Raw genomic sequence first — 20,409 nt, 5'->3', positions numbered from 1 at the left:
TGGCGAACTTGAGCGCTCCGTGTAACGCGTGTAATTTATTACAAGGTATTAAAAATGTACATCGATACTGATCGCAGCACGCCACTTGGCTGAGTCCTCATCCAGCCCTGACCAAGTGACGCGAGGTGACCATATGACGTCAGTAGGGTGAGCTACCCGATTTGCTGCCCAGGGCGCGTCATCGATAATTTTTCCAACTTTATGGTGAACGAATTCTTTTCGTGATAGCTGGAATGTTAGTTAATTTGTCTCCTTGAAAAAGAAAGTAACAAAAAGAGAATGCGCAAGGAGAATTTTTCACTACACTCAAGAACTCCCTGCACACGCCCACTGCCGCCTCCTTGTGTTCCAAAGTGCTGCGTAATGACGCGAGCTGCGCGATTTGTGTTGGTCTCGATCTGCCTTTTCGCCAACAACGTGGTACGCCCTTGCGTTGCCAAATGCAAACGTAGCGATCGGATAAATGTGAAGCTGCGACATCGTGTCCATCTGCAAGCCAAACATACGGGCGGATGGCTGCAGCGCTGCTTGTCTGTATCAAATCGACAGCTGCATCTACGCGTTTGCGGCCAGTCACTTCACGTCGAAGGATTAATTTACAGGGTCCCCCAGCTAAATTTAGCAAGAGTTTTAAGATGTGCAAAAGCCATTTAGGTGGACAGATTAACGGTAAGCTAGTTTGCCGTAGCTTAGCAATACTAAAAATATTTTGTTTCCATTCAGCCTAATTCGATAATCAGTCTTAATCAACCGCTCAATTATTATAATTGGATGAAAAGTGTTAATGAGACAACTGTAGAGCGACATAAAAGAACTCCCGATACAGCTTTCTGTTGCTCAGTACGTGCTACATCAAAGTGTCTTTCCGAGCGTGATAGAAGCCCGCGGAATCGCGCAAAGTACCTCGAGTGGCCAGTCACGTGGCAATTTTGCGTGCATTTGTGGGCTGCATTCACACTCGGAAAAAACACTTGTATGTAGCACGTATGGAGCAACAGAAAGATGTATTCGCAGTTTTTCATGTCGCTCTACAATTTTCTCATTGACACTTTTCATCCAATTAAAATGTTTGAGTTTATTAAGATTAATTATCTAATTAGTCGGATTGAAAGAAATGGGTTGAGTATCTCCAAGCGACCGCACATCACATTACCTTTTTTCTGTCCAACTACGTGGCATATGCATATTTTTAAACCCTGGCTAATGTTAGCTCGGACACCCTGTATACGACAATAGTGTTTCGCCTATCCGGTAAACGCGTAAACGCAAGCGCAAGAGGACTGGGCCTGAGCATATTAAGGTACGAGAAGAGGCACAAACGTGAACGGCCTGCACGGTGCGGCCACCTGATGGCACAGAGCTCAACCAAACATCGAACTAATAGAGAGAGAGAGAGAGACGCGTAAGGTCGTTGTCCAACTTTTCACGCACTTCCACGTACTTAGGGCAGTTACAAAGCACATGACCTGTAGTCTGTCACATTGCACACCTCACAGTGTGGAGACTCGGTGCGTCGCATGAGGTGCACGTATCCGCGCGTAAACGCTACCCCCAGCCTTAGTCTGTGCAGAAGACTGGCACAGCTGCGTTGAATTTTCGGTGGTAGCCTAAAATTCATGGTAGGGTCCATTCTCTGGGGTCGTCTGTGGCGATTATCCGGATTGTCCCAGTGCTTTGCTGTCAATTTTCGGGTGACACTGGAGAGGAGACAGTTGGCGTCCGCTCTTGAAAAAGGAATTGAAAGCAGTGACTCTCGTTCTTCGAGTGCTTTCCTCGCTTCGGCGTCGGCCAGTTCGTGGCCGTGTATACCACAGTGACTGGGAATCCACTGAAACGTGATGTGGTGGCCGTTTTCTTGCGCTAAAGTTTTCTTGGCTCGGCAGTTTGAAGAGCCAACACTCTGTAAGCGCTTTCTTTCAACACCACTCTAAGTAGTTGCCGAGCTGATTTTGCGTCACTGAAGACCGTCCATATTTGAGTAGGTAGTCTCGAAATATATTGAACGGCCTCTCTAATTGCCACTAGTTCCGTAGATGTTGCAGTCGTCTTGTTATACAGACGAAACCGTCGAATGACTTACCAGAATTTACCAAGTGCATTCTGATTTGCTGTCAGCGTATTTGGCAGAGCAAATATCAGGTTTGCTGGTTAAGCTCTGCGCCACCAGGTAGCTAGACCGTGGGGACAGATCAGGTCGCTCACGTACGTCTACGCTAAGTTCCTACATCACAACGGTAGTGGTATGGACGGGCATTAGTTTGCGCCTCCGACCATCCGTCAGAACACGCAGCTTGCCTATAGTTACCTGAATACTGGACGCGCTGCGACAGAATTCTCGCAACGCACGCTGCTTCGATAGCTCTCGCTTGGATCTGGCGGAGAGGTTGGAGAGGCGCTGACAACCGGAAGTAGACGACACGACGTCCGTCATGACGCAGAGCCATTGAAGGCGGAGCTTAGAGCCAATCGCTCGGCGAACAAGTCGAGGAGAATAAGCATGGCTATGGCTTAGGGATACTTGTAAACGTCCGTAGCTTCACATATTGCGGTGCAAATGTTTTACTGTACCTGTACGCTACACATCTATAAAGCCTGTCCGAACAGTTTCTTGGACCTTTTAACAACCCCCCCCCCCCCCCCATTTCAACACCCATTCATACAAATTTATTTTCCGTTCCCGTACACTACAATATAGAAAGGACCCGAACAATAGCCGAGAGCTAGTTCACAAGAACTCGAGCCCCTCTAACAAAAACGAACTACATATGCTCGACACTTACACCCTTTGGAGCTTATCTTGTCCCACAACAGTAACCGTCATTGCCTTCCGCTCGTTTCATTTCTTGAAAACTTTTCGCGCGTTATATTCCTGTCAAAACTCCTATGTAAGGCTTATATGCATGTCCTTTATGGCTTAGAAGTACGAGGAGCGCAGCACTAAGGAAAGACGCGCAAGGTAAATGACGATAATTGTGGGAAGAGATAAGCCCCTAAGCGTTCAAACTCTTTTTAAGAGTTTACCAGGCATAGTATTGCTTGCTTAGTAAAGAATTCAATGTTATTCAACCACTAAAAGAAACATAAGTAGAATTTCTTATCAAGTTATCGCTATGCTAACTTGTCAAGTGCGATCTTTATACTCACTCGGAGCTTCTCTGGCACCCTCACAGGTTTGTTTCCGGTAAACGATTCATTTTACGAGGAAGAACGCTTAAACTGCAGCTCCACCTTCTTGGATTACATTTAACTATTACGTATTTGTTATACTTGGGTGCCTCGACTCTTATTAATATGGCCGCCTTGATCCTCCAAATCAGTGCCGTGCAGGTCCGACGTTTTTTTGAGCTCAGAAGCACACGACGAGCACGCAAGCCGAACGTGCCACCAGCTCTCGGAGCAGGATGAAACGGCAGACGCCGAACCACATGACTACAGCGACCGTCCACTTTCGCTCAGCCGAAGTTCCCGGTGCTACTGGAAAAAACAGCGCACGCACAGATAGGACGAGCGTTCCATAAGAAACCGCCATTGCTTTATTACAGTGCAGGATCGCCAAAAGCGGCGACGCTGCGCTGTGATGACGTGCGGCGCAAAACGCTCTGTCTTGACGAGTGCTCTTAGGACAAGGCTCGGAGCGCCTGAGAGCGCTCGACGGAGGAGGAGAGCAATAGAAAAGAACCAGGCTCATGCAAGGCCATGCGGGTGCGGTCAAGCGCACTCCGATATGACCATCCGAAGATGCCATTAGGCACAGCGACGGGAAAGTTCGCACTGTCATTCAGGACTTTGTCCTAAGGTCGACGCGATTAAATTCATAGCTTTTTCGCCAACTGTATTTTGATTTGTATTATGAGAGTTACTCTTCACTTTCATCAACATACACTCAAATTTTTCCTTTCTAATGTGCCGTTTGTCAACCAACAGCTACTCTTTCTATGATATCAATTCCAAGTTACGACTTGGGGAAACCGATTCTTGAAGGCGAAAAACGAAGGCGAAAGTTTCATTTCTTGAAAGTTCGCGTCGAAACCCCAGCGCCGGTACATCAGCGTGGCGTCGTTGATTTCAAGGGGTGTTCTCGGGGTCGGGTCATTTTGGCGACCAGTAAACGCTCTCAACACTACTCAACTGTTCTCTTTCCACGTTTTAGAATACAGCGTAGTTCATTTTCATCTATAAAACAAATAGCGCAGACGCCGTCAAAGCTCATCACGTCACGGAGGGTTCATGTGGGAACTACGTCACCACCGGTCTATAATTGTCGCGTCTTGCAAGGACTATTGGGCCTGCACTCACGGTAATCGTGACGCCTCTCTGTTAACGAAGATTGTCATTCCGGAAATACGTGCGAGGTGCGCAAGGAATACGAAGCGACAAGGGTAGAGCCGCTGATAGTGTAACGACCGGTGATCCGCACAATTAAAAAGCCCTGGCCTGGCCTATCAATGTGGTGTAGTGGTCGAAAGCTAGCGAGGCTCCAACGTACAAACGGCCGATGCAGGAACCAAGCCGAAGACAAGGTTTTGACAAACGAGCTGTTTGTTATATCCTCGAGGACGACAAACCGGGTGTGACACCGTACACGTAAGTTCTGTTTTTTGTCGTCATCTTGATACGGAATACCAATAAACTCATAGGGAACGTGCGGAGTATGACACTCGTAGTCCGTATATGCACTATGGTTCAAACACGTGTCACATTGATGCCAAAAGGAGAACATGAGTCCGTCCCCTGCTAAAAATTTGCTCGTGAAAAAAAAAGTTGAAAGTAGACGTCACACTCGCAACGCTCCTTCCGCGTTCTATATCAGCAAAGTCAATTTTCATACGCATACGCGTCACAGTAAGAGTTCAGGTGGCGCGCCGACTGCGCAGGATTCATGGAACAAACGTCCGACGGGCACTTGACTTATGCGGCACTCTGCTGCAATAGAAAAATCACAACAAAGCGCGGAACACTTTCAAAATACCACGAAGAGGATTAGCTTACACGTACACAGGCGTGCTGAACATTAGAAAGAGGTACACATCATTTGCGCTTGTTCAAATGTACGCACCGTTGAGCATCAAAAACGGATATGTATGTGCATATATAGCGAATGACAAAAACTACAAAAACAGGAGGGCGGAGAAAGGGGGTAGACGCCCATCCCAACAAAACACCAGATATAACCTCTGTCCAATATCAGCAGTGCGCCGTAAAGTATCAAACGGGTCACACCACACAGTCGGGAACGAGATACAGAGTGAATCGGCAGTTCGTCCCATCGTCATCTACTAATTCATACCCCGTGCGAATGGAATCATCACACCGATTAGCGCTGCACAATGTGGGGCAGTTGGCTGGTTGACGTAACTCGCGCGAGCTTTATGTCCCCCACACCAAAAAGACACCTGCTGTTTTGCGGCAAATGCGATGAGGGGCTTAGTTTTACAAATTATGAAAGAAAAAAAAACAAGGGGCACGTTACACGCGACAAGCTTCAAACAATTACCCCGGCACATCTGGTTTATGCTAAAGGGTTTCATCTATCCCCCATTGTTAACCCTTCAGTGTGAATGGAATGGTCTCGGAAAGATCAGCGCTGGGTAAGTTTAGCCAGTTTGTTACTGTCTTCTTTCCCTGATTCGCTTAGCGGGGTGGCTTCGCATAACTGTGTATTTTGATCACATGTGAGATGAGACTAAGGAAACAAGTATTTCAGCCCGTGCTAAACCTATATACTTTCGCTAAATGTGTTAACACTGTCGATATGTGCGAAACATGCCGATAGCTTGAAGCGCAGTTTTGGGAACACGGTTAAATAGTTATAAGAGAAAACGATATCGCGGTGTACCACGCGGAATACAGTGCCGTGGAGGTTTCCGGTGTCAGAAGCTCGGGCACTTCTCCAATCGCATGTTGCTGTGCGGCGGGCAAGAGAAGACGGTCGCGAAGTCCTCCTTGTGCTTCAGGGGGTCGTTGCACAATGACGTGCCATTCTCTTCGGCGCAGTGCGTGTAACAGTGGACGACGTAGAAGAGCTGGTGGCCCGTGAGCGGCACGTCCTGCAGCCGTTCCTCGTCGAAGGACGGTACGAGCTTGAGCACCAAGAGCGCGACGTCCAGGGCAACGCTATCTACCATGTTGGTCTCCAATAGACTGACCCATTGGGGAGTGAGCTCCTCTTGCCGCTGAAATAGCGTGGAAAATGACAAACCTTAATTACCACACTGATTAGGGAGTGGCGTGCGGGGGGGGGGGGGGGGGGGGCAATGGACCTGGAATTATCGGATGGGGGTTGAAACGACGTGAGACAAAACCCACTGTCCCCGCGCCCCGCCTTCCGTCAAGCGCGTAATGTATCCACGAAAATGTAATCCTGGCTACGTAACTACGGTTATGTATTAGGATTTGATGGATTTCTAAAAAAAAGACCAATTTTGGATTGTGATCTTCGGATAGGATGAACTCTACGCTACTGAAGCCCTAGGTTACTGTTCAGATTAAATACTTCGCGCAGTCACCCACCTAAATCAACAAATGCCCAAGAAATCAACTTGTCTACCACGGAGCTCCAACTTCATCTCGTCTCCATGGATGCCCTATCCAGCCCCCTATATCCATACCCTTGGTCGCTACGTGGTTGGAGTATAACATGAGTACTGACAAAGGTGAACATTCTGTAACTGTGTAGCGATCGTACGTAACTTCGTACGCGAGTCTAGCAAGCCACCACTGACTCCTTCCTACGAAGGCCCCTTTCGTGTGGTTTCACGTTCAGAGAAGACCTTGATAATTTACGTTCGCGGCAAAGAAGAGACAGTGTCGTGTGAACGCGTGAAACCAGCCTATATTGAACATGAGCTCTTCATTCATTTCACCATTCAGACCTAAACCTCCAGCTTTCTGAAGGGAGAGGGAGGAACCTTTGTAGCCAGCGCCGGTCACTTCCCGGTTCCCGCCGTGGGGGTCATTGCCCCTGCTCGAACCGAAGTAGCTGTAAGACAGGAGCACCACCACTGCCACTAAGGAAGCCTGATTTTACTCAGATTAAATCCCGTAGATTCTCCATTCTCCGGTTGTACAAACCACGGTGTTACAAGTATTTTAGGTGGACGAACGGCGCCTCCGGAAAGGGGGAACTTCGGTCCGCGTCTTGTGCAGAAGGCCCGAGATGGCGCCACAGTACTCGTGGCCGATGCGAGGTGTCATGCGTGGTCGCTTCGCGGCCGCGAACACCACTCGAAACAAATAAAAGAACTCAGCCTTCACGCTATGACGAGCGCAAAAAGGTAAAAACGGCGAACAAATACGAGATTTTGGTGATACAGCCATAGATATCTGTTCAATATGTCAATTCACCACATCGAATGTTCGCGATAGGGGGATGTCTTCGCATTCGGAAATGTGAAATCGTGCATTTAGGCATATAGCAGTGAATAAGTCGTGTTGAAATATGACAGAAGTTAGTTTTGTTTGTCGAAGTAATGTTTACTTAGTTAGACAAAAATAACGTATTAGCCGCAGTATTACAGCAGCAAAACGTACTGTCGATTGCTGTCTCGGACATTCGAAGCAATTAGCGGTCATTGGGTACGCATAAAACGTGTGTGATGAATACAACCTTTGTTAACGCTAGCTTGTTGCACTTAAAACAGTGAATTTTAGCGAAGGGAGTAGTATGAAAACACCCGTGAAAAACACACGTGAAAAGTATGAGTAGTATTGAAAACACACGCGAAAAACAAAAACTATGACTTCAACTTTTGAGATTTGTTGCTCTCATTCTTTTTGAGTTGCTTGCAATATCGCCGCATCCGCACTCCTACATAGTAGTGAAGAGCTTGTGCCATGATGTCTACTTTATGTTCCTGACATGGAAATGACAGGTTGTAATTATCTAACACAAAGTCAATAGTTAAGTCATAGGCTTGCATATCGCCAGCATGCTTCTGAAATTTTCTCTCAGTTTCTTTCAAAAGATGAAATAGGGCAGCGTTTGGGTGCGTCAGTCCTCCTCTTGTTTTCAATACTACAAGAGCTGCTTCAGCTCTTGACAGATCACCTGTTGCAGTCAATCTAAGCTTGCACATTGAACAATTTAGTACTTTAGGACTTTCCTGCGCAGAAACACGTTACTGGGTCACTGGGCAGTTACTGGGCAGTAACTGGTAATTTCCGTACTTGGGTGCCTTTACGAGACCGTAAATGGATAGCATGCTGCATAATTGCAAAAACGTCGGCAAGCAGGGATGTTCATTTTGGCCCCCAGCTTGGCGTATGACACCAAGAAACTTTTCCAGAACGTCTTGGTTAAACTTTGCAGTTAACGCATATTTGAAATCACATTTCTTTAACAAGAAGTTTCAGAGCTGAATTGTCGACAGAATAGTCACTCGCAAGCCCTCAGCTGTAGTTTGTGAGAGAAAATTTTGAGGGTGAATTCGTCCTGCCTTGACCTCTTCCTCCCAATCATTAAGCCACTGTAGAGAGGATTCCAGCACTTCACGATCCTTTCCGCCTAATCTAAGACCTTCCTTAGTCTGTCTGCGATTCATGGCATCAAAAAGGTTGTTAATTCGCACTGTGAAATCGACGGCGCCTTTGACATTTTCAAGGCCCGGTGTACCTTAGAATAGAACTCTAAACCTTTCGCAACACTAATACTAATTTCACGGCTTGCTCACACGAATAGCACAGCTTGTCGTCGCACAAAAAAAATGAAAAAATGGCGCAACGTGGCAACAACTGCTTCGACTTGACGGCGACCGCTCGTCGACAAATGCGCAACAGGAGCCGGCTCGCCCGATTTCTCGGCCCCGCGACCGCTCCTGCCATCTGGTGGCGTGATGGAGCGGAGGTACCGAAGTTCAACGCAGCGAGTGCACGGCGGCGGCGCTTCGTCGTTCCACCTGTACTTCTAACACCGTGGTCCAAACGTGTATTCCTTGCCTCCGCTAAACCGAGCTTCCAACAACTGTGCCTAGTAGCTTGGAGGTACTGGTAACCTAGACGTGCCCTGTGGTATGTATCCCGTGGGTTGGAGTTAAAAAAACTCTGGCCAACCTGCTAGCATGATTTGCAGAGAAACAAACACAATCACACCAGGATGCGTTGACATGACCTGTGTACATGCATATTTCGGTGGTCGCGTCCATTTGCGCTGCACACCATGCCAACAGAAACGCACCACCTCGCCCATCAAGATGTCCTAGAGCCATACCAACCTGCTTATCCTCCATGCCGAAGAAACATGATTGGAAGCGGTCCAGGGGATCTGTCCCGTGGCCTTGGAATCGAAGCTCCATGTAGGACTCGATCGTTGCCATGGCCACTTCGACGCCGAAGGTGCCCAAGCGCACCGGCATAGGTGCGGTCATGTGGTACATAGGCGTCATCAAAATGGACGGCTTGAGGGTGTAGTCGAAGCGGTCGCGCTTAACATGCGGGTGGTAGAAGTCGTTTTCAAGCGACCATGGCTGGGGCATCGTGCCGATGTCATCGATGTCCGACCGACGGAAGGCCTTAATCGCGTCACGCAGATTCTTTACAAAGCTGGCCTCCATATCCGGGTATTGGGTGAACCTGCTCCGAGTACGAAAGTGCCGAAATTTCAACAAGAGTAAGTTTTAAAACTAGCGCACCAATTGGCCTCCGAGTGCTGCAAACCCCGCGCCCTCTAGTGCTTGCGTACTTTTGTACTCCTGAATATAACGCAAAATTAGTACTAAAATGTGCAAAGTTCGAGGACTACAAAACAGTACACGAAAGTACACCTCGCGGCGGTTGCGCTTTTTGGGTGTTCAAAAATTAAAACTCCCAACTGTCCTTGCAAATGGACTTCTTATCACGTATTTTATAGATACTGCGTAGCGCTCTACGAACTACCACACTTGCTTAATGGCTGAAACGTTTCGCCGCTTAGCTTTGGGTTGAAGGTTCGAAAAAATAAGGGTTCAGCGCGGTTTTCGATTCACTTACCGCTTATTTCGACACCCACCCGGCCCCGACTAGTCCTCGTGAGGCGCGGTACATAGGCAAATATAGGAGCGGCGAGGCTGCGTCCACTCTGGGCTTAGCGCATACACCGCAGCGTACCGCCGCAAAGCTAAAACGCTTTCACTTCGCATTCGCTTTACTATGAGGCGTCACGCGGTTCCGAACCTCGCCTCGATGTCGTCCACTCGGGCTATCTCGATGTAATTGAAGGCCACGTCGAGTTCGGCCCACGGGTAGGTGGCGCGCTCGAGCCTCTGGTACACCATGCGACGCACGTCCCTCGCGATGCGCCGCGCGTCCGTGCGCACCGGTTCGGTGTAGACGCGCTCCAGGAAGGGCAGGAACAGGGCGGCCCCCAGGAGGTAGCTGGCGACGGCGAAGCAGCCTGTCCGGTGGAGCTCCTCCACGCCCTCCAGAGTGTTGTAGTGGTTGGCGATGAGCTGCCGGTTGGCGAACCGCGCGGTGAACCTGACGGCCATCCAGCCTATGACGAGCTCGACGATGGTCTCTTTCGTCTTGATCAGCTCGATGAACAGCTTGAAGTACACGTCGTTGTTGGTGGCGATCTCGATCTGGGCGCGCGCGCGCGTGCGGTGCGCATAAGCGTGAGCTGCGATCTTGCCTCTCGAGAACACCGAGAGAAAAAATACAAGAAATTCATCTTGTCTTCCACGTTTCACCACGTTTCGCATTCGTCTTCCTCCCACGAAGACTTGAATATTCGTTGGGATCGCTTAATTAGTTGTTCCTTCTTTCTCAGTATACGCTTTGTCAGCCTTTCAAATTACGTCGGTTAAGTAGCTCCGTGTTCGTTGTTCTTTCGCTGGTGTACTGTCCACAGTGCACATTTGAGAGTTTGGGATTGCCTGTGACCTATGCGAGGCCTGAAGGGTGTACACAGTCGGCAGCCTGTATACGGCGCGTAGAGATTTCATAGCCTGTAGTGTTTACATGGCATCTAGACTTATGACTCTAGGGATACGGCTCGCAGGCAGTACATTGGGAGGCGCAGGGAATCTCGCAATCCGTCAGCCGGTGCTATCGAAGTGTTGTTTGCACGTAGTAAAAAAACAGATATGCGCCGATTACTGTGGGCAAAAGTATGAGCCGTTACTGTACTAGACAGCTGGAGGAGCATGAGCAATGGTGGCTCTTGTTACTTAACTTTCCCCGTAGACATTAGAGAATGAGCGATGGCATCTGTATCGATTCAATTTTTGCGATTCCTGGGGTTGAAAGAAACGGTATAATGAATTTCAGAATGAGACAAGAGGAAAAAATATGGCTGAGCATTTGTTTTTATTCTGGTACGAAGTGACATCCAACATCTCAATTTATGTACGTCCATTAATAAGGAGACAGACTCGCCATAACCATTAATGAACTAGCATATTCAAATACTCATTTTTTTTTCGCGCACCATTGATCATTAGAATCGCTTGGATTTGTGACAATTCTCACGTTTGCACTTTTTGTGTTAACATGTTTTGTTCAGTGTTTTCTTTTCTTCAGCCCTTCCTGCATAGACCTTGTGTCCGGGGTATATATAATAATTAAATTAAGAAACGAAAACAACAATATATGCCTCGTCTGCCGGTTCGACTTTGATGTTGTGATGTTGTTCTGGTGAATCATCCCAGCATCTATAAATGGAAAACCCGCATATTTGTTCATACTCGCGCGCATCAGTGCAATTTTCTTAATTACCTTTATCGTTGAAACGTAATTAACGCTCGCCCGTGTCTGCCGTCTATTAGTGTCCTAATGATCAGTGTCCTAATTCGGTGAAAGCGCAGTTACAAATTCGGTTTCAGTAAAAGCAGGAACCAAGTATAACTGAGATCGGCTTGCAAATGGGACTCGCAGAGTTTAAAGACCATTAGTTTCAATGGTAACCTAAAGCGTTCGTGTGACTGTAATGTAAAGTGCTTTTGCTGGCAGCACTGGTTCTTTGTAATGACTCTCCATAGATAATTATTTCCGCAGTATATTCGCGATTCTTATCTCACTCACAAAAAAACGCTTGACATTGCAGTTGTACTTCAATGATAAACAAAAGCCAAATCGCAGCTTGACGCTGCCAGTCATTGCCAACTGTCTGGTTCCAGAGTGTGAAATGGAGCAGCAAAATAGGGCAGCATCGCCTCCCGCCTTTAAACGCAACAGCGCTAAAGAACGCGTCTTCGAACATCGCCAGCAACACTGAAGACAGTAAATAGCACATAGCAGGTTGTGGGTTTACCCGCTCGTTTCCGGTCAAACCGTAGAAATCTTCGATGTCGCTGGTCCACCGTTCCCACGTTCCCGAGGTATCCGAGTAGTTCCTCTCGAACACATATCTCCTGGGCGGGGCGTAGTACGCTTCTAGCAGCGGCAGCATGATGTCGTACTCGTAACTCAGCATCTCTTCGAAGGTGACGCCATGCAGGACGCCTCCACCGTAGTGGGCGTACAGCGCATCGAAGTACGTTCGATGGGCTGGCGACCCCACGCCAAGCGTCGCCACGTGGTAATGGAACTCATCAAGGCCTCTGGTAGGACGTGCGAAGACCTGTAATTTGATAAATGAACTGAAGGAGGAGCTAAAAAGTAAAACAGTTTGTTAGAACGGTAAAGCATTGTTGCGATAGAAATAGCGAAAATGCGAATAGCGAAAGCATTGTTGCGATGGAAATCCATAGCGAAAAGAAATGTCTCGAAATCTTACGCGGTGTGCGGTTCTAGTTTTGTGCTTCAGCTTGCTTCACGTCTGAGACTTCTGGGACAAGAAGCCATACTGATATATTAATACTTTATGGGCAGCATCATTTGTTACCTAGGAGACAAACCGTCAATCCATTTGCTGCCTATACTTATCCTACAACTGCGTCGATGGCGCCAGGTCTGGCAGTTGGACACTAACTATAAGATCACATTTAAATGTGACAACTTTTTCGCGATTCTTAAACATGCCAAGTAAGAACTTCTTGTGTGCGAGCTGGGCGTCGGGAAGTTAGAACTTCTGAAATATAGCTATTAGTTTAACATGACGCGTCACTATATACATCCGAAATGTTTAAAACACACGACGTCTCTTCGGTCGTCCTTGTTATTGGAAGATGAGCCAAGCTGCGTCTGCCCCACTGGTATTCTTATTATGAAACAAGCGACCGAGTGCTTTCTCTTTAAGGCGTAAGCCTTTAGTGGCTCATGAGTCACCGTGCACAGTGCGTGGTGGACGCAGGACATCGGTCATCAATCACAACCGCTGACACTGCGCTTGCATCCCACGCTCGCGCATACAGCGGCGTCCGTTCGGAGCACATTTCAGACAACGGCGACAGAGGCAGTCATAGATAGGCTTTCGCCTATCGCAGTATAGCTCAGCAAAGTGCGCATGGATGTTTTTTACCCCAAACGTTGTATCGCTGACGTATTCGGGGCTCAAGTCTAGCAGGCAGGGCCACCCCCACTTGTCGTTGAGTTCAAGAATGCTGCGAAACACGTCCACCGACTCGATGTCACGTGTCTCGGGGTGCTCCGGCCAGTGCAGGTTGGCGTCGCGCATGTATCCGCGGATACGTGGCACGTAGTCCGTGTCCTGCGTCACGATGTCCTCGCATGACTTGAAGAACCGCGCCGCCTTCTGCGCCGCTGTCTGGCCCTCAGCCGGGACGTCCTCGTGTCTGCAAAAGGGAGGAGCGCGCGCGCGGTTAGCACTGGCTTGAGGGGCTTAGTTATCGCTGTACACTAACCCTGGGTCTGCATTGCATTGCATTGCAGAGACTCAATGTCAACAGCCAATTGAGCTTCAACCAATGGAAAGCATGAGGAACCGGTATGGAGACATCTCTGCGACACAGCTCTACACACAATATCTACAAAAAGCACAGATCGCTACACTTACCAATTACCGTGTACAAATTTATGAAAAACAACGTAGCCTACACTAGGCTACCAATCATTAGGCTACCATCACACACCAATTATTATCCACGAAGATGTAGCTTATCATGGATAGAAGAGTTTAATTGTTGTTGCCTGGTTTTCTCTTCTATTCTACGATCTTTTTCTGCTTGCTTTCTTGCCCTTTGCATGGGGTTGATTGAGCATTTATTATGTCAACTACCACGTTTTACATGTACTCTGCAGAGTCGTGATCTCTGTCTAATATTTGCTAATATCTTGCCAAACCTAGTTCTTCCTGCTTTCAGTTTTAATTTCTATTATTCTTTTTGCATGGAATATTGATTTTGCATGCTTATTACACAGTGGGAATAAAGCTTTCGTCACCTGGATATTTTCAACAGCGGAGCTACTTAAGCTTGAGTTCCAGCCGTGCCCGGCGACCGCTCAAAACTCGGCGCAACTAAGCAAAGGGAAGTGGAGAGGAGGAAAGGCTAGGCGAGAGATAGGGAGGCAACAGCTAGGAAGGCGCGTCCCGGCGCAGTTTTTTGAGTGAGAAGGCGCGCAGGGGGGATTGGCTACGCCTAGTGATGACGTGTGCTCTGACGTACTCGTGCACTCCTAGTGCGATCCACCCACAAGATGGGCAGACCAAGGAAGGCGTTCTCCCCCGAAGAATAAAAGCGACAAAGAAGGAGGCCATCGCCTGCGCGCATAAATCTCGGTGGCCACGGTGCAACACAAACAACCATTTAACTAGCTAAAGAAAAAATAATGAAAGAGAACTGCACAAATTCCATCAAGCAAAACACTATAAGAGGACAACAAAAATGGCAGGATAGATTCGGCCACAACCGGTAATTCTTCCTGTGCACATTCCTGTCGGCCTTATTAGGCTTCTTCCTGCGGTCCGAATTTGAGGGCCTTCCCATGTAGTTTTGACTTTCTTCAACTGGGCGGTGGTGGGTATACTAAAGCGCTGACTGCATGAGGGTCAAGAACCACGTCGAAGCAAGTGGTTCTTTTTCTTGCGTTGGAGTTAGGTTTGGGCATAGAATCACAGGTGCGTCATGTTAACCTGTGGCTCTAACGTAGCGTCGTCAGGTCTTCCTTTGCCGGCGTATTCTTTGCTCCCAGGCTTCGTCGGGAAAACAGCGTCTTATTGATATGTCGTCGAGATAGTCTTTTTCGGCGTCTACGTCGACGGCAGATGATCTTCGCCAGTTTGACGAAGAGCAACCCCACCTCCGTCGTTTCCTGCCTTTAGTTTTCCGGATTAAAGCTGGACCAGTGTATGGTCGGCGCTGCAGCGACAGGTATCTGCCGGGCGATGGCGAACATTGAGGGCTCTACCGAGTGGCAGCAAGGTAGTCGGCGATATTATGTGGCCCTTCTCATTGCTGTGAGCACGGCGCGTTCACGGCGCGTTGAAGGCGAACCCTCGTCGTTCCAAACCGCGGTATGGATATCGGCGGTAGACATGGCTGGCTTTCCCGCAGTGATAGCAGAGCGGGCGTTTGTCGGGGGTGCGCCAAATGTCTGTCATGGTCGAGTAGCTGCGCAGGGCGACTGGCGGACATGCTGGCGGTGGCGCTGGCGGCAGTGGGCAACGAAATTGCGGTGTTATGGGGCCTTGGCGTGGTCGCGGAGCTGGACCTTGACAGTGGGCGACGGTGGCCTATGTTTTCGCTCCCGGTTGGGGTTGCAGCAATTCCGGAACTTCCACTACTTCCAGTTGCCGCGGAAGATCTCCACTAACTATGTCAGCAATCAAAATCACCCAGCCACTCCGACTATAGGCACAACTTCGGCAGCTCTTCCGTACGACCACTCTGATCGTCTCGAGCAGGTCGTCGGAGCTTAGCGCTTCAGCTTCGGCGTAGTTCATCGTCAGCGCACGGCGGTTGTATTGCCTGGTCCGCATTTCAAGAGTCTTCTCGATCGATGCGGCCTCCAGAAGAAATTATGCGACAGTCTTGGGTGGGTTGCGTATTAATCCGGTGAATAGTTGCTCTTTGACACCCACAATCGAGAACCGAACTCTTTTCATCAGACATGTTAGGGTCGGCGCGGCGGAAGAGGCGAGTCACCTCGTCCATGAACATTGCGATGCTCTCGTTCTGTAGTTGCACCCTGATTCCTAAGAGTACTTCGGCCCTTTCCTTTTGTACGACGCCGGTGAAAAGCGTTGCGAATTTCTAATGAAATAGGCCTCACGTAACCAGGGCGCTCTCAGTTCTCAAACTAGGTCCGAGCAGCGTACTCCAATGAAAAAAAAAATAGACATGGCGCAGCTACACGTAGCCGCTCTAGTTGTTGAACGTCGTGATCCTCTCGTATGTCTCCACAGTGAGGTTTCAGAGTTTGCAGCCGATGATCCACAGAAACTTGTTCGTTCCCGAGGTTGTTGCAGCAGGATGATGGACGCTGGGACTGCCATTGGGTCGTTGACTTGGCCTTGATTCATATGGTCTTTTCAGGAAGAGGTCCGCACTCCGGTAGCAGTCGTTGTCTACGGCTAGGTCGCTGGTCGTTGCCGACGTTGGTGTTGTCCTCAGGTTTAGGGCTTGGATCGGGGATTTGTGGGGATGTTCGCCACATGAATGGGCTAACACTTCCACCAGATGTCATGTAGCAGAACGGTGAACACAGCAGAAAACTATTAATGAGGAAACAGTTTTTATTGAGTGAACCTGTGGCCACAAGAACAGGCTACAATCAGACCACAATGATGGCGGCGAACAGTGTCGGGGATCATCAAAATCTGATCTGCGGGTCAAGCGTATCGGCTTTTAGACATGACTCTGGAAAGTTCCAGGGTAATCGCTGGTGCCCGCGTGCCTTCCAAAGAGTTATTTGAAACAGAACAGCGCGGTGTTCACGGGGACAAGCAGGGAGAAACGACACGGACGAGCGCTGACTTGCAACTGAAGTTTATTGCTTGGAACAAAGCATATATATCTGCCCCAGCCAACAGAAGAAACCAAAAAAACATACATATTGTTACGTGAAGCTGAAACCAAATACTATTTACAATTTATTTACAGGGAAGCTCACGGAGGCCAAAATAGCGACGCTATATCAAGCCGGCACACACGTCGTCTTCGTCCTCATCAGTGCAGCCACACTGTGGCGGCTCTTCCGTAGCATCACCCCCGGCTGTAGAAGCACCGTCCCGGTGCTTAATCTACACATCCGCGGTGAAGGGTGTGTGGTATGATTTTAGTCTTGCCACGTGAACGATGTCACTTGCAGCTGATGATGACGCTGAGAGATCGGTGGGGATGATTTCATACGTGACATCGGTCACTTGTCGTAGCACACGGCAAGGGCCAGTGTAGCGCGACAGCAGCTTTTCGGAAAGGCCCACACGTCGAACGGGTGACCAGAGAAGCATCAGAGAACCCGTAGAAAAGTGCACGTCACGATGGTGGCAATCTTAGAGGCATCTCTGATGCTCCTGTGAGGCCTCGAGACGGGTGCGGGCGAGCTGGCGCGCGTGGTCGGCGTGTGCGATCGCGTCGCGGGCGCATTCAGTGGCGGAACGTGTGGCCGAGGGCAGCAAAGTGTGCAAGAGCAACACGGGTTCTCGGCCATATAAGAGATAGAATGGGGAATAGCTGGCGGTGTCGTGACGCGATGAATTATACGCGAACGTCACATATGGTAAGTGAAGATCCCTGTCGTGGTGGTCGGTCGCAAGGTACTTCGAAAGCACGTCGGTGATGGTCCGTTTGAGGCGCTCCGTGAGGCCGTTGGTGTGTGGGTGGTGGGACGTGCTGAACTTGCGCTTTGTCGAGCAGGAGCGGAGGATGTCCTCGACGACTGCCGACAGAAAGCTGCGGCCACGGTCATTGAGTAATTGCCGTGGAGCACCGTGCACTAAAATGATGTCATAGAGCAGAAAGTCAGCAACGTCAGTAGCGCAACTTGTCGGGACGGCTTTGGTGCTTGCGTACCGCGTAGCATAATCGGTAGCGACGGCGAACCATTTATTTCCGGAGTCCGAGAGAGGAAATGGTCCAAGAAGGTCTAGACCAATACGAAAAAAGGGTTCGAGTGGGATGTCGATCGGCTGGAGACATCCAGCTGGAGGTGTGGAGGGCTTCTTCAGGCGCTGACAGGGCTCACAAGCGGCAACGTAGCGCCGCACGGAGCGGGCGAGACCCGGCTAAAAGAATCGACGGCGAACACGGTCGTATGTGCGCGAGACGCCCAAGTGTCCAGCCAAGGGAGCATCGTGAATTTGCTCGAGGACAGTCGAACGCAGGTGCGATGGAATGACGAGCAGAAGATCAAGGCCATGTGGATCAAAATTGCGGCGGTATAATGCCCCTCCTTAAGGAGAAACATCCGGAGAGAGGCGTCGCTAGGAGTTGACTCCAGACGGTCGATGAGGGCTCGTAATGATGGATCGCGCCGTTGCTCGTTGCCGATTTGAAACAACTGGGACACAGAGAAAACGCAAGCGATGGCGTGCGCATCAGCCGGTTCGTCGACGGGGTAGCGGGACAAACAATGGGCATCCTGGTGCAAGCGTCCCGTCTTATATACCACGGAGAAGGTATATTCTTGCAGGCGTAACTCCCAGCGAGCGAGTCGTCCCGTGGTTTCCTTGAGCGAGGATAGCCAGCAGAGAGCGGGGTGATCAGTCATGACACAGAAGGGGCGTCCGTACAAGTATGGACGAAATTTCGCAACAGCCCACACAAGAGCGAGGCACTCGCACTCTGATTGAATAATTGCGCTCGGCGGGTGATAGACGTCGTCTGGCATAGGCTATACGGCGATCATGTCCACGCTGGCGCTGTGCTAACACTGCTCCTATACCGTGACCACTGGCCGTGACCACTGCTCCTATACCGTGACCAACGGAAGTTCGAACTTCCGTTGAGGCAGACGGGTCAAAGTGGGCCAAAATTGGAGGCGTGGTAAGGAGAGTAGTCAGCTGCGAAAAAGATGCGGCATGGTCAGGACCCCAAGAAAGAGGGGCGTCTTTCTTCAAGAGGTCGGTAAGGGGACGTGCGATGGTCGAAAATTCCTCCTCAAAGCGTCGGAAATAAGAGCACAGCCCTACGAAACTACGAACGTCCTTGGCAGACTTCGGAACAGGAAAATTCGTAACGGTGCGAATTTTGTCCGGATCGGGTCGCACGCCTCTCGCGTCTACGAGGTGTCCAAGGACGGCGATTTGGCGGCGAACGAAATGACATTTTGACAAGTTCAGCTGGAGACCGGCGCGGCGGAACACGTAAAGAAACGCTGAAAGACGGTCTACATGCGTGTCGAATGTGGGCGAATAAACGATGACGTCGTCCAAATAGCACTAACAGGTGGACCACTTGAACCCCTGAAGCAAAGAGTCCATCATTCGTTCGAAGGTGGCGGGCGCGTTAGAGACCGAAAGGCATCACCTTGAACTGATAAAGGCCGTCAGGGGTAACAAATGCAGTCTTCTCTCGGTCCATGTCATCCACGGATATCTGCCTGTAGCCGGACCGTAAGTCGATAGAAGAAAATAGGTGGCACCGTACAGGCAGTCTAGAGCGTCTTCAATACGTGGAAAAGGGTACACGTCCTTCTTTGTGATTTTGTTCAGGTGGCGATAATCTACACAAAAGCGCCACGTTCCATCCTTCTTTTTGACAAGTACGACGCGAGATGCCCAGGGACAACACGAAGGCTCGATAATGTCCTTTGCAAGCATCTTTTTGACTTCCTGTTGGATAACAGCTCGTTCCGACGCAGAAACACGATATGGACGTCGGTGAATAGGGTTCGCATCGCCAGTATTTATGCGATGGGTCACGACGGACGTTTGACCTAAGGGTCTAATGTCAAAGTCAAAAATGTCGTGATAGCCTTCAAGAACGCGGCAAAGAGCTTCAGCTTGAGCAGGTGTAAGGTCAGAGGAAACCATCTTCTTAATGTCGACGTCAGTACCGTGCGATGACGTCACGGTATGGGCTGAGCTGTAACGATCTTCCACTGTGAATGGCTCGACCTCATCATCCTGTAAAGCGCTAATTATAGCCAAGGAAATCCCCTGAGGCAGAACTTGTGCGGTTAGCGCAAAATTGACAAGTGGAAGGCAAGTGCGGTTGCCAGTAATTTTCAGCACAATGTGCAGCACGATAACACTATGTGTAAGCATAACGGCCGGAATTGGTGCGGCCACGTAATTGCCGTCAGGTACAGCTGGTGAGGACAACAAGTCGACGTGTGTCACAGAGTGAGGCGGTAGGCGAATAAAATCCATGCAGCTCAAACGGCTTGGATGCGGGTCCACAGGGTCGGCAAGAAGAGGCAAGTCAAGGCGAAGTGAGCCAGCTGAACAGTCAATGAGGGCGGAATGATTGGCGAGAAAATCCAGACCGAGAATGAGTTCCTGAGGGCAATGCTCGATGACGGTGAAGAAAACGACGGTGTGTCTCTCAGCATTGGTGAGTCGGGCAGAGCACATGCCAACAGTAGCGACAGTCCCTCCGTCGGCGACTTCTACAAATCGGTTCGGGGCGGGCGTCAGAACTTTCTTGAGCCGAC

At 49.5% G+C, this 20,409-nt stretch overlaps 1 protein-coding gene across 1 annotated transcript in view; it reads right to left on the bottom strand.

Moving 5' to 3' along the window:
- Nucleotides 1-3,291: 3,291 nt before the first annotated feature.
- The window catches only part of LOC126518160 (uncharacterized), a 33,529-nt gene continuing 16,411 nt past the window's right edge, over nucleotides 3,292-20,409 (bottom strand). The window contains exons 4-7 of the mRNA XM_055064290.2: nucleotides 13,373-13,646; nucleotides 12,224-12,532; nucleotides 9,210-10,553; nucleotides 3,292-6,173 (exon numbers count right to left, since the gene is read on the bottom strand). Of these exons, the coding sequence (XP_054920265.2) occupies nucleotides 10,131-10,553; nucleotides 12,224-12,532; nucleotides 13,373-13,646 (1,006 nt within the window). The 3' untranslated portion in view covers nucleotides 3,292-6,173; nucleotides 9,210-10,130. The remainder of the gene's footprint in view (nucleotides 6,174-9,209; nucleotides 10,554-12,223; nucleotides 12,533-13,372; nucleotides 13,647-20,409) is intronic.

The sequence above is a fragment of the Dermacentor andersoni genome, chromosome 11, assembly GCF_023375885.2.
Source record: "Dermacentor andersoni chromosome 11, qqDerAnde1_hic_scaffold, whole genome shotgun sequence".
Lineage (NCBI taxonomy): Eukaryota > Metazoa > Arthropoda > Arachnida > Ixodida > Ixodidae > Dermacentor > Dermacentor andersoni.
Note: the sequence above shows the minus strand (reverse complement) of the source record. Positions and strands in the feature narration are given on the sequence as shown.